This window comes from Xenopus laevis, chromosome 4S, assembly GCF_017654675.1.
Source record: "Xenopus laevis strain J_2021 chromosome 4S, Xenopus_laevis_v10.1, whole genome shotgun sequence".
Lineage (NCBI taxonomy): Eukaryota > Metazoa > Chordata > Amphibia > Anura > Pipidae > Xenopus > Xenopus laevis.
The window spans coordinates 119,870,429-119,884,664 of NC_054378.1; the positions used below are offsets into that span (position 1 = coordinate 119,870,429).

At 41.0% G+C, this 14,236-nt stretch overlaps 1 protein-coding gene across 1 annotated transcript in view; it reads left to right on the forward strand.

Annotated features, from left to right (window-relative positions):
• The first annotated feature begins 2,535 nt into the window (after window positions 1-2,535).
• Window positions 2,536-14,236, forward strand: part of eif4e3.S (eukaryotic translation initiation factor 4E family member 3 S homeolog) — a 29,305-nt gene continuing 17,604 nt past the window's right edge. Inside the window, 1 exon segment of the mRNA NM_001091890.1 lies at window positions 2,536-2,778. Coding sequence (NP_001085359.1) covers window positions 2,621-2,778 — 158 coding nt within the window. The 5' untranslated portion in view covers window positions 2,536-2,620.

Below are 14,236 nucleotides of genomic sequence, written 5' to 3' on the forward strand. Positions count from 1 at the left end.
GCGGTGAAAAGACCCAAATTCACGAAAGAAGGCGAAGTTGAAGTTCTGAAGCCACGAGTTCAATTCTACTGAACACCAATTTGTTTTTTTAATCCCCTGGCCACCAATGTACTATTTTAATATTCTATAGACCCCTGCCATCAATGTTTTTTTTTTTTTAAATATTTTTTGGGGCCCCAATTTTTTTTAACTTGTAAGGGGGGCCCTGGCGCCAATGCTTTTTTTAAAAATATCTCTTTTGGGGCCCCAATTTTTTTAACTTGTAAGGAGGGCCCTGGCGCCAATGTTTTTTTAGAAAATATTTTTTTGGGGGGCCCTGGTGCCAATGTTTTTTTAAAAAAATATTCTTTGGGGCCCCATTTTTTTTTACTTGTAAGGAGGGCCCTGGCACCAATGCTTTTTAAAAAAAACTTTTATGGGGGCCCTGGTGCAATGTTTTTTTTTTTAACTTATAAGGGGGCCCTGACCATCAATAGCTTTTTATAACTTGTGTGTGTGGGGGGGTTACATTTTAGTGCTGATGTCTGTGTGGTCTTTTAACTGTGATGTGGAGTGGGCGGGATATGGGGTGGGGCTTGGGTGTCAGGGTGGGGGCGGGGCCAGGGGGTCTTTTAACTGTGATGTGGAGTGGGCGGGATATGGGGTGGGGCTTGGGTGTCAGGGTAGGGGTCGGAGCCAGGGGGCCCTGAAAAATGTATTGTACGTGGCCCCGTGATTTCTAATGGCGGCTCTGGTGACCATACATGGGTCGATAAAAGCTGCTGATTAGGTGCTTCCGGACTGAATATTCAGCTTATTGGTCTATGTATGGGGCCTAAATGGGCTTCTCTTCATTGTACTCTGATTGGCCAAAGAGGGCCGTATGATTGGATCTGCCCAATATCAGCAAGCTGAGCATGTGGGGAGAGAGCTTGTTGTTTAGAGACCTCACCAAAAGAGAAGATATTTATATATATATATATATATATATATATATATATATATATATATGGTCAGGGTTACAACAGTTTTGTATATCCCCTCCCAACTGTCCCATTTTTAGAGGGACAGTCCCTCTTTTGACAGCTCAACCCGCAGTCCCTCGTTTGTAATAAAAAGTCCTGTTTTTCTCTGCACTGAACAGCCAGTAAAAGAAACAACGTTTCTAACTTAATTAGTCAGAGAGCCCTGAACAGCCACAGCTGCAGATAAGATACTTTTGTTACAATTTCGAGATAAGCAAATAAGTAATTGTAACAATATAAGATAACAGGTCCCTTGGGAGACATTAGACTAGCAGCTTAAAGGGCAATTCGCCTTCATTAGCAAAACTGTAATAACTGAAAAAAAAACCACAGATATATGTTCAAACTTTTTTAACCTACGAAAACAAAATTGGGCATGGTCAAAAAAATTTGCCGCCCTACACGCGCCAACATTTCCAAAATGTTGGGAGGTATGCCTTAGTAACTGAGTCCAGGCTGTTTGGATTAAAGAGTTGGCTCACCATTAGGGTTGCCACCCAGCCTGTATTTTACCGGCCTAGCCGGTAAAACACCTGCCAAGGCCTGGGCCAGTATTTCAAATTTACTGGCAATGTAGCAGCCGGTAAATTTGTAATACTCCTTACAAAAGCCCTCGGCCGCTCCCAATCCGCTCAAAATCTACCTTTTTTTTCTGTCTTCAGGCCAAGTGCGCGTTTAGGCACGCCCCTTACGTCACATCACCCCCCTTTCTACGTCACGCCCCATCCCCTTTTACGTCACGGCCCGCCCATTTGCTCCCGCCCCCACCACCAGCCGGTAAGCATAGTTTTAAAAGGTGGCAACCCTACTCACCATTTGCTACAGTATGTTATAGAATGGCTGATTCTTAGCAACTTTTCAATCGGTCTTCATTATTTATTTCCTACAGTTTTTTCATGATTTGCCTTTTTCTTTTGACTCTTTCTGTCTTTCTAAAGGGGAGGGGGTCACTGACCCCGGCAAACGAAAACAATAGCTCCGTGCGACTACAATCATATTGTTATTGCTACTTTTTCTCACTTCTGGTTCAGTTTGGTCCCTCTCCTATTCATATTCCAGTCTCTCATTCAAATCACGGCTTGGTTGCTCGGGCTATATGACCCTAGCAACCAGACTAAAATGGTTAACTGGAGAGCGCTGAACAAAAAGCTGAACAATTCAATAAGTGCGGAAAATAAAAAGCAAAGACCAATTGCAGATTGTCTCAGAATATCACTCTACCTCATACTAAAAGTTCGTTTATACTTTAAGCCAGAGGTTTCAACTAAAGTCCCACAGAAAAACAAAACAGTCTTTAAAAATTCATTCTGATCATTACTAATACTAATACATCATAATTAGACGGATAATGCAAAGCCTAGACAAGCTCCGCCCACCCGCTAGGGATGCTGGGAGCTGCAGTAACACAATACAATCCCTATGACAACTGCGCAGGCAGCCCAGACTGAGCTTCCGTCAGGTGACGTCAGCAGCAGTGGCCAATAAGGAGGCGAGAGGAGCTCTTTGCGACTTTCGCTTGTTGCTATAGAGGCGAGTGACGTGCGCTGAGTTCGTCATCGGACGCGGTGGTGACGGCTATGTCGGGGGCGGAGTTGCAGCGTTGCGTCCGCAGGAAGATGGCGCTTCCCGCGGCTCCTGCTGACCGGCGTCTCCAGCCTGAGCCCGACGAGCAGCTGCACCTTAACCACCAGGACATCGGAGAGCTGGGCCTGCCGCAGGAGCCAGACACCGAGGGAATCCCGCTCCACTCTCCCTGGACTTTCTGGCTGGACAGGTACTGAGGGAAGGAGCCGGGCGGGAGGCGCTTGGGGAGCAGATATGGAGCCGCTGGTTTCCGGGATACAACGAGTTGTGAGATTGTTCAGTAATGGCCCGATGTCTGTCTGTCTCCCGGTGACTCCAACTGAAACAGAGACACCCGGGGCCGTCACTGCTCATTCATCTCAGTCACTGGGTTTCACTAATGTCCCGAGTTCAGTGGCTTCACAATGTGCCGCTCAGTGACTGGTACTTGTTGTGACTCTTCATTTATTGACTCACATCCAATGCGACCTCGGCCGAGTCAGACTCGAGTCTCTACTGGAATTCCTCTAATTCCTCTAATTCTATCTATAGACTTGTATACACTTTATATCTATAGACTTGTATACACTTTATATCTATAGACTTGTATACACTTTATATCTATAGACTTGTATACACTTTATATCTATAGACTTGTATACACTTTAAATCTATAGACTTGTATACACTTTAAATCTATAGACTTGTATACACTTTAAATCTATAGACTTGTATACACTTTATAGCTATAGACTTGTATACACTTTATAGCTATAGACTTGTATACACTTTATAGCTATAGACTTTGTAGCTATAGACTTGTATAGACTTTGTAGCTATAGACTTGTATACACTTTATAGCTATAGACTTGTATACACTTTATAGCTATAGACTTGTATACACTTTATAGCTATAGACTTTGTAGCTATAGACTTGTATAGACTTTGTAGCTATAGACTTGTATAGACTTTGTAGCTATAGACTTGTATAGACTTTGTAGCTATAGACTTGTATAGACTTTGTAGCTATAGACTTGTATACACTTTATAGCTATAGACTTGTATACACTTTATAGCTATAGACTTGTATACACTTTATAGCTATAGACTTTGTAGCTATAGACTTGTATAGACTTTGTAGCTATAGACTTGTATAGACTTTGTAGCTATAGACTTGTATAGACTTTGTAGCTATAGACTTGTATAGACTTTGTAGCTATAGACTTGTATAGACTTTGTAGCTATAGACTTGTATAGACTTTGTAGCTATAGACTTGTATAGACTTTGTAGCTATAGACTTTGTAGCTATAGACTTTGTAGCTATAGACTTGTATAGACTTTGTAGCTATAGGCTTTGTAGCTATAGACTTGTATAGACTTTGTAGCTATAGGCTTTGGTAGCTATAGTCTTGTATACAAAAGAAATAAAGGGCATCGCTCAAAAACTCGCGCTCCCGTGGCTGTTCCCCCATAAAAGTCCGGTTGCTCTGTCCAGAGCGTCTCCACTGTCCACACAATATCCACAACCAAAGACGGACGGCACTCCGGGGAAAAAAGCGGGTTTATTGCAGGGTCCTGTAGATAACATTGCCTCAATCACCATACTACAAAGTTCGTATACTGACCAACAGTACAAATAGATCTGTTTCTGGGCACTGACTTCATCAGTTTCAGTGTATGTTTAGGAGCAATGACACATTTAAGGGATGTTGGAAGTTGTAGTTCATTAACTAAATTAACAGGCCCCTACAGCAGAAAGGTCTGACTTCCATTGCAGTCATACTCTTGCCTTTCTACTGACTGTCATTCCTTCTATTCATCTCTTCATTATTGTTCTATGTCCTGCACATTGATTTCAGCTTAGTGCTACATACAAAGGGACAAAGCCTTCAAACAATTTCCATAGGACCCAGCCTGTGAGAAGCTGTAGGGATCTTGGTACACCGGGAACTGTTTCATATGTATCATAAGTGTGATCAAACTGTCAAGCTGGTGCAGTCCTCGATCTGGCATGAAAATCAAACCTGCCCAATCAATGTCTGGCTGAATTTTGGCCAGTTATCTGTTAAAGGACCAGTAAATTATTTTTTTCTTTTTAAATTTCGTTGGTATACAACAAAAAAGACAAATTGAACTTGAAAGTCTTTATTAAGAAATAACTTACCGAAACTCTGCTTCTGCTCCTCTTCAGAAAAGGCAATTTCTCCTCCCTGGCTATATCCTATAAGGTAGGCAGGGAGGAGAAATTGAGCACCGCACAATGGATCGCCTTTTCTGAAGAAGAGCACAAGCGGAGTTTCGGTAAGTTTTCTTAATAAAGACTTGGCGATTTCAACGTTTAATTTCAACACTTTTTTTTTTTTTTTAAATTTGATGTTACTGGTCCTTTAAGTAGCCCCGTCAGAGTCCCCCATATGTGGGCAGATAAGCCACAGATTCGAAAGGGCATCTTAGATCTGCCTGTCTATTAACCTGTAGCAGCCAATCAATAACCAACCATCAAGTTTGATGGGATTACTGCAAGATAAATAATCATAGGATACATCTGATTGGTTACTTCACACTCTGTGTCAAATATTCAATTATATTTAATTTAATTATACTTAATCATAGGCTTTACTTGTGTTTACCTGAGCATTGGCTTATCCCCTCCCTCAGGGGCTCGAACACCAACCCTTGCTATTCATAGCTATATACAAACCCCTGCACAAGTCAATGTAACAGATCAGCCTTAGGGCATTGCAATACTTTTAACAATTTGTTAATTTTCGAATGAGAAGAATTCGACTTTTGAGCTATATTTTGTGTACTTCGACTAGGGAATAGTCCAAAATTCGATTCGAATTTGAAAAAAAAATATAATATCAAAATTTATCATGTACCTGTCGAATTGCTGTTTTAGCCTATGGGGGACCTCCTAGAACCTATTTGGAGTCAATTGGTGGACTTTGAGAAATCAGTTTTTTTTTTTGGGGGGGGGTTGGATTCGAATTCAGCTGAATACGGACCTATTTGATTGAAAACGGACCTATTCGACCAAAAAAAACGACTTAATTTCGGTTGGTCTTTTTGAATTCGAATTTCGAAGTTTTTTCAAATCGAAATTCGACCCTTGATAAATTTGCCCCCTAGTTGATACATTTCTCAGCAGCATCTCTGGAGTATTCGCAACTATTGTATCAATTTTGATACAACTATTGTATCAAACAGCTGCCTGTAACGAAACCCAGGGATTCTGCTCAGCAGGGACAAAGATGAGAAATGTATCAACTTAGAACAGTTTACAAGGTCGGCGACCCCCCCTCCCAGAGCTGCTTTAGAAGGTGAAAAATTACACACTACACTTCAATATTAGAAAAACTCTGCCATATAGAAAATAGATCAACAGAAATAACTTTTTCCAATTACTTTCTATCTGAAAAAAACTAGTTGTTAGAAGGTGATCAACCACTTTAAAGGGGTCCTTCACCCAAACATTTAATTATAATTGACTTTCCAATATACTATCATCACTCTTTTCAGAGATTTATATTCTGCACTTGTGGTAGAGTCCTGCAGTTGGTCTGGTGCCCACGGATTAACCGCAAGTAAAGCGGGTACCCTGCGGGATGAGGGTAGGATTTTCAGGTGCGGGTATCATCTATACTTCTTGTCTTGTTATACAGTGGTGTGAAAAACTATTTGCCCCCTTCCTGATTTCTTATTCTTTTGCATGTTTGTCACACAAAATGTTTCTGATCATCAAACACATTTAACTATTAGTCAAAGATAACACAAGTAAACACAAAATGCAGTTTTTAAATGAGGGTTTTTATTTAGGGAGAAAAGAAATCCAAACCTGTGTGAAAAAGTAATTGCCCCCTGAACCTAATAACTGGTTGGGCCACCCTTAGCAGCAATAACTGCAATCAAGCGTTTGCGATAACTTGCAACGAGTCTTTTACAGCGCTCTGGAGGAATTTTGGCCCACTCATCTTTGCAGAATTGTTGTAATTCAGCTTTATTTTAGGGTTTTCTAGCATGAACCGCCTTTTTAAGGTCATGCCACAACATCTCAATAGGATTCAGGTCAGGACTTTGACTAGGCCACTCCAAAGTCTTCATTTTGTTTTTCTTCAGCCATTCAGAGGTGGATTTGCTGGTGTGTTTTGGGTCATTGTCCTGCTGCAGCACCCAAGATCGCTTCAGCTTGAGTTGATGAACAGATGGCCGGACATTCATTTTGTCTCGTCGGTCCACAAGGTATTTTCCCAAAAGTCTTGGCAATCATTGAGATGTTTTTTAGCAAAATTGAGACGAGCCTTAATGTTCTTTTTGCTTAAAAGTGGTTTGCGCCTTGGAAATCTGCCATGCAGGCCGTTTTTGCCCAGTCTCTTTCTTATGGTGGAGTCGTGAACACTGACCTTAATTGAGGCAAGTGAGGCCTGCAGTTCTTTAGATGTTGTCCTGGGGTCTTTTGTGGCCTCTCGGATGAGTTGTCTCTGCGCTCTTGGGGTAATTTTGGTCGGCCGGCCACTCCTGGGAAGGTTCACCACTGTTCCATGTTTTTGCCATTTGTGGATAATGGCTCTCACTGTGGTTCGCTGGAGTCCCAAAGCTTTAGAAATGGCTTTATAACCTTTGAAATTGAACTCAAGTGTGATAAACCACAGTTAAGCTATTTTTTAACAAGGGGGGCAATCACTTTTTCACACAGGCCCATGTAGTTTTGGAGTTTTTTTTTTTTCCTTAACGTAAACCTTCATTTAAAAACTGCATTTTGTGTTCAATTATGTTATCTTTGACTAATAGTTAACGGTTTTTGATGAGCAGAAACATTTAAGTGTGACAAACATGCAAAAGAATAAGAAATCAGGAAGGGGGCAAATAGTTTTTCACACCACTGTATTGTCTATATTTTACTCCTTTAAAATGTTACAAAACTTTTTTTCTATCTCTACCAACTTCTGGACACTTCTGGTTTGCAACTTGCTATTTATTGGTGGTAGGCCGGTTGTTGATTGGGTTGCAGATAAGGCATTTGCGGACCAGGTCGTGTAGTGGATCCAAGTGGGTAAATATGCGGATTTCCGTTTGGGTCCCAGGCTGTGGTTTCGGGTCTCAAAAATTGCTTCCGTGCAGCACTCTAAATTTTAGTATTCGCTCTTGAACTAGAAGCCAGGTAATTAACAGATCTGGAATATCTACCTCGAATACATTGTCAGAACTGTATAACAGGAAAACTTTTTATTTATTATCTTTTATAGTTATAATACCTTTACTCATAAACTTTGTTCATAATTCTTACACAGTGTGGGCCAATTTATCAGGAAGTGGGAGACTTGCCCTTGTGTTTTTAGAGTTTTGGAAAAACCCATAGAGACTCCTTGCTCAACTGTAAACCATTGAGCCAACGTGCCACAGACAAAACAAAATAATTGAACTATCAAAGACCCTGAAGAAGATTAACCCTCATAGATGATATACAGAGCAGTTAGTTGCCTAGTGCAAAAGGTATAAAGCTAAACAATCCTCCCTTTTATGAAGAGACTCCAAGCAGCACCTCTTGGGTTATTAACTCTCTCTACCCTGAGTTGTGTTTAATATGATCATAAACAACTTGTGATGTGTGCGAATTTGTCTACTTTGTGTTTTTTTTATAGCAGATCTATTTTTGGTAGCAATGCTATAATTGTGTTTCCTACAAACACAGTAATTTGGGTGAGACGTTGCTTGTACCACACCTGTTTACTCCTATAATATCTCAACCACGTGTAACTTATTCATCTTCCTAGAAATCAAATTAGGGCATGGTCTATTCCCAAAATTGGAGACATGTGAAATAGTGCCAAATGTTCTCAGGCATCTGCCTCCTCTCGTAGTGTCGCTGTATGTTCAATGACTGACCCCCAGTAACCAACCAAAGCAATGAGGTTGGTTTAATGCTCAACCATAATCCCCCTGTATCTCTAGCCATCCAACCACTACCATTTCATTCTTCTTCAGGAATGGACCTGTCATGTCCCAGTTGGGTTATCTGACCTCATTTATTTAGAAGCCAATTAACCAGTCATTATTGCATGGGAGTAGTAGAGAAACTACCTTTTAAACTTAGTTTGGTTAGGAATATAATCTCTGCAGAGGACTGGTAATGTGTCAGCATTGTATTAATAGTCACGTCACTGGTTCTATTTGTTAAAGGAACAGTAACACCAACAAATGTTTAAAATTAATTCAAATGTTATGTTGTGTTGCCCTGCACTGGTAAAACTGGTGTGTTTGCTTCAAAAAGGCTACTATAGTTTATATAAACAAGCTGCTATGTACTCATGGGGGCAGCCATTCAAGCACAGGATACACAGTAGATAACAGATAAGTACTACTATAGTTTATATAAACAAGCTGCTGTGTAGCCATGGGGGCAGCCATTCAAGCACAGGATACACAGTAGATAACAGATAAGTACTACTATAGTTTATATAAACAAGCTGCTGTGTAGCCATGGGGGCAGCCATACAAGCACAGGATACACAGTAGATAACAGATAAGTACTACTATAGTTTATATAAACAAGCTGCTGTGTAGCCATGGGGGCAGCCATTCAAGCACAGGATACACAGTAGATAACAAATACATTTTGAAGAATCCCATTGTATACTACACCTCTTATCTGTTATCTACTGTGTATCCTGTGCTTGAATGGCTACCCCCATGGCTACACAGCAGCTTGTTTATATAAACCAGACATGTCCAAAATGCGGCCCGGGGGCCAATTGCGGTCCGTTTTCAAATTTACCACGGCCCTCAGCCTCCATCATGAAATTAATAATAATGCAGCCCCCCAGCACAGTGCGATCAGGAATCCCATAGCAATAATATTTGGGCACATTAGTGAAATGATCTGCCACTTGGTCTGTACTGCTGCCTGTGTGCTGAAGTTGTTAGCAATAGACACGTACTGGCACGTAGTGATGCATCGCTCTCACATACTTCTTTAGGGCTGAAAATGTCAATAGACGTATTGACGTGCCAGTACAGTAAACTAAAGAAGTATGGCGTCACTACGTGCCAGTACGTGTCTTATTGCTAACACCTTCAGCACAGGCAGCAGTATAGACCAAGTGGCAGATCATTTCAGTAATGTGCCCAAATATTACTGCTAAGATTACTCGATTCCTGTAATTTAATGTTAATGGTTCAAAGAATGTCTAGCTGAATGGTCGGCCCCCACACCAACCTTTATTGAGATAAATTTAGATAAGCTCCACTGGGGCAGGGACTAATGTAATATATCTGTGCTGTATAAAACATTATCTTTAATCTTTTTAAAATAAAAACTGGGTCAATAGATACTGTGCAGAATCATAAAAATGTTTCTAACATAGTTGGGTTAGCCAAAAATGTAATGTATAAAGGCTGGAGTGACTGGATGTGTAGCATAATAGCCAGAACACTAACTCAGAGTTAGAGAGCTGAAAAGCAGGAAGTAGTCGGTGACTATAAGGGAGGCCACATGGGACATAATCGTTTGGTGAGTTTGCAATTGATCCTCCGCATTCAGCTCAGATTCAAAAGCAATAGTTGTCTCATATGACCCCCCCTCAAGAAACTGATTGGTTACTGCCTGGCAACCAATCAGTGGAAACCAAGAGAGCTGCAAAGCAGGAAGTAGTGTTCTGGCTATTCTGTTACGCATCCAGTCACTCCAAAAATTTTCTAGGTTAGTTTAATAATTAATAAAGCTGTTCTTGGACGGTGTGGGATCAATGTGCTCTAAAAAGAGATTTCCAGCCTCCAGACATAGAGTAGCTTCTCTCTGTTTAGCTGAAAACCTTACTTTTTACCTGTTTTAATCACAAAAACTGTTCCGCACAAGCCCTATTCATTGTACTCCCGTTGAACACAGTGGTGTACTGCCCCCAAGACAGGGCTGAAAATTGTACTGCAGAAACATTGAGGCCGAGAACCAGTCCCTATGATGGAATTAGAATCCTGTCCTTCCTGCACCTGGAACAATTATGACCCTGGAGCAGGACATTGTGGCTGGTTTCCACGAAGAAACAAGAGACTTGACATTCTCACGCAAAATCAGCCAAATGCACACGGCCTGACACAATTGTTGAAATAAGCAGGCAGATTTGTATTCATGCAGCACAGAAAGTTTACCTAACAAGCCATGATAGTCTCTTTTACACTTAAAGGGCACCTGTTGGGTAAAAATGTTATCCCCAACCAAAGGTGAGGGCTAATAGAGGCCGCATTCTGGTTTAGAATAACTCGTTTTTGTTTTTTTGTTTTTAAAAAAAAGCCACCGCCAGCGATACGCTTCCCACACCGAGAAGGAGATCCCACTGCGAGCAGCCATATCTGGTCACTCGCATGCACATAACGAGCAATTTGTGGCACATTTTCATAATGCGCATGCAAGTGACTGGACACGGCTGTGGATCTCCCTCCCGGTGTGGGTAGCATATCGCTGGCAGTGGCTTTTTTTTTTTTATTTTAAAAACTACTGTTATCCACATCCCGGAATGTAGCCTCTTAGCCCTCACTTTTGTTGGGGATAGCATTTGTACCCAACAGGTGCCCTTTAAGCTGGCCATAGATGTTGAGATTTCTCTCTCCTGAACGACCAATTCTTGTGTGATCTGACAAATCCGTCAAATTATCGTGAAGTTAGTGGGAATCGAACAATCATGCATCTAACGATTTTTCGTCCGACATCGGTCAGAAAATTGATCGGCCAGGCTAGAAAATTGTCATCATTCACAGTGAAATGTATCTGCTGTATGTTTGCAGGGCCAAGCAGGCAGCTCCCCGCAGTTTTCCTGGCTTCAACTAGATGACAACGCTTGAAATGGTCTTTTTAGTTGACGGACAAATCGTACATTTAAACGATCGTTTCAGGATAAGCTTGGTCTCGTATAACAAAAAGATCTTTTAAAAATCTTAACGTCTATGGCCAGCATTAGGGGCCATTTCCCAACCCCCTTAGGCTCACAGTGCAACGCAACCCCTCCCTTACTTTGTTCTTTTGGTAAATGGTGGATTCTGGTATTTGAAGTCTCTCTGAAGCTTTCTAGAGATTCTGTATCCCTTGCAACTAGGGATGCACCGAATCCACTATTTTGGATTCTGCTGAACCCCCAAATCCTTTGCAAAAAATTTGGCCGAATACTGAACCAAACCCTAATTTGTATATATAAGTAAGGGGTGGGAAATGGAAAAAATTTACTTCCTTGTCACGTGATTTTTTTTCCTCCCTGCATCTAATTTGCATATGCAAATTAGCATTCGGTTCATCTGGGCAGAAGGATTCAGCTGAATCCGAATCCTGCTGAAAAAGGCCGAACCCTGGATTTTTTGCATCCCTAGTTGCAACTGTATCTCGGCTAAGACACCATGTAGAAACTTGGCTTCCACTTTTAGGTGTTGTCTCCTTTGAAGGAGAGTATTTGGTTGTGTGTCCAGCCTGAGGCCAGTTGGGGGGAATGACTCTTGCTGGACAGTCGAATATTGTAGGCTTTGGTCCTTGTGCTTCTGTCATTAAAGGGGTGTTCATCTTTGTTAACTTTTAGTATGTTATGGATTGGCTAATTCTAACCAACTTTTGAATTGGTCTTCATTTAGTTATTTTCTAGTTATTTTAATTTATTTCCTTCATCAGACGTTTTCCAGCTTTTAAAAGGGGGTTACTGATCCCATATAAAAAAAACTGCTCTTTAAGGCTACACATTTATGGTTATTGCTACTTTGTATTACTCCTCTTTCGATTCAGATCTCTCCTATTCATATTCCAGTCTTATGCAAATCCATGCATGGTTGCTAGGGGAATTTGGACCCTATCAACCAGATTCAGAAATTCAGATGAAATTGCAAACTGGAGAGCCGCTGAATAAAAAGTTAAACAAGTCAAAAACCACAAATACAAAATGAAAACCAATTGCAAATTGTCTCAGTATGATGGCATAGTGCCGAGAGACTGGCGAATTGCTAATGTGGTGCCTCTATTCAAAAAAGATCCCGTTCTCAGCCTCAAAACTATAGGCCAGTTAGTCTGACGTCAGTGGTAGGAAAGCTTTTCGAAGGGTTAAAGGATAAGATACTGGACTTCATAGCAAATCATAATACTATGAGTTTGTGCCAGCATGGTTTTATGCGTAATAGATCTTGCCAGACTAACTTAATTTCTTTTTATGAGAATGTAAGTAGAGACCTCGTTTCTGGGATGACAGTGGATGTGATTTACTTAGACTTTGCTAAAGCATTTGATACAGTGCCACACAGAAGGTTACTGGTTAAATTAAAGAATGTTGGCCTGGAACATAGTATTTGTACCTGGATAGAGAACTGGCTAAAAGATAGACTACAAAGAGTGGTGGTAAATGGAACATTTTCTAATTGGACCAGTGTTGTTAGTGGAGTACCGCAGGGCTCTGTACTAGGTCCCTTGCTTTTCAACTTGTTTATTAATGACCTGGAGGGGGGCATTGAAAGTACTGTTTCTATTTGTGCAGATGATACTAAATTGTGCAGAACTATAGGTTCCATGCAGGATGCTGCCACTTTGCAGAGTGATTGGTCTAAACTGGAAAACTGGGCAGCAAACTGGAAAATGAGGTTCAATGTTGATAAATGCAGGTTATGCACTTTGGCAAAAATAATATAAATGCAAGTTATACACTAAATGGCAGTGTGTTGGGAGTTTCCTTAAATGAGAAGGATCTTGGGGTTTTTGTAGATAACAAGTTGTCTAATTCTGGGCAGTGTCATTCTGTGGCTACTAAAGCAAATAAAGTTCTGTCTTGTATAAAAAAAGGGCATTAACTCAAGGGATGAAAACATAATTCTGCCTCTTTATAGGTCCCTGGTGAGGCCTCATCTGGAGTATGGGGGCAGTTTTGGACTCCAGTCCTTAAGTGGGATATAAATGAGCTGGAGAGAGTTCAGAGACTAAGTGCAACTAAATTGGTTAGAGGGACGGAAGACTTAAATTATGAGGGGAGACTGTCAAGGTTGGGGTTGTTTTCTCTGGAAAAAAGGCGCTTGCGAGGGGACATGATTAGACTTTACAAGTACATTAGAGGACATTATAGACAAATAGCAGGGGACCTTTTTACCCATAAAGAGGATCACCGTACCAGAGGCCTCCCCTTTAGACTAGAAGAAAAGAACTTTCATTTGAAGCAACGTAGGGGGTTCATCACAGTCAGGACAGTGAGGTTGTGGAATGCAGTGCCGGGTGATGTTGTGATGCTGATTCAGTTAATGACTATAAGAGGGACTTGGATGATTTCTTGGACAGACATAATATCAAAGGCTATTGTGATACTAAACTCTATAGTTAGTATAGGTATGGGAATATAGAATTTAATTAAAAGTAGGGAGGCGTGTATGTATGGATGCTGGGTTTTCATTTGGAGGGGTTGAACTTGATGGACTTTCTTTTTTCAACCCGATTTAACTATGTAACTAACTATGTAACTATGTAGAGGGATATAACCGTTAATTTAGAGGTGAACAACCCCTTTAAAGCTGCACAAGTCAAAATTGGTGCTCGGTTTGTGGTTGTTAATTTCCTTTTATTAATGAATGGCAATGTGCTGGTTTAGCCTGCTGCGGTGGCATGTGTATATGGGTGTATATAGTTTCCGGGTCTCATTATGCAATGACATTGCAGTTATAAATG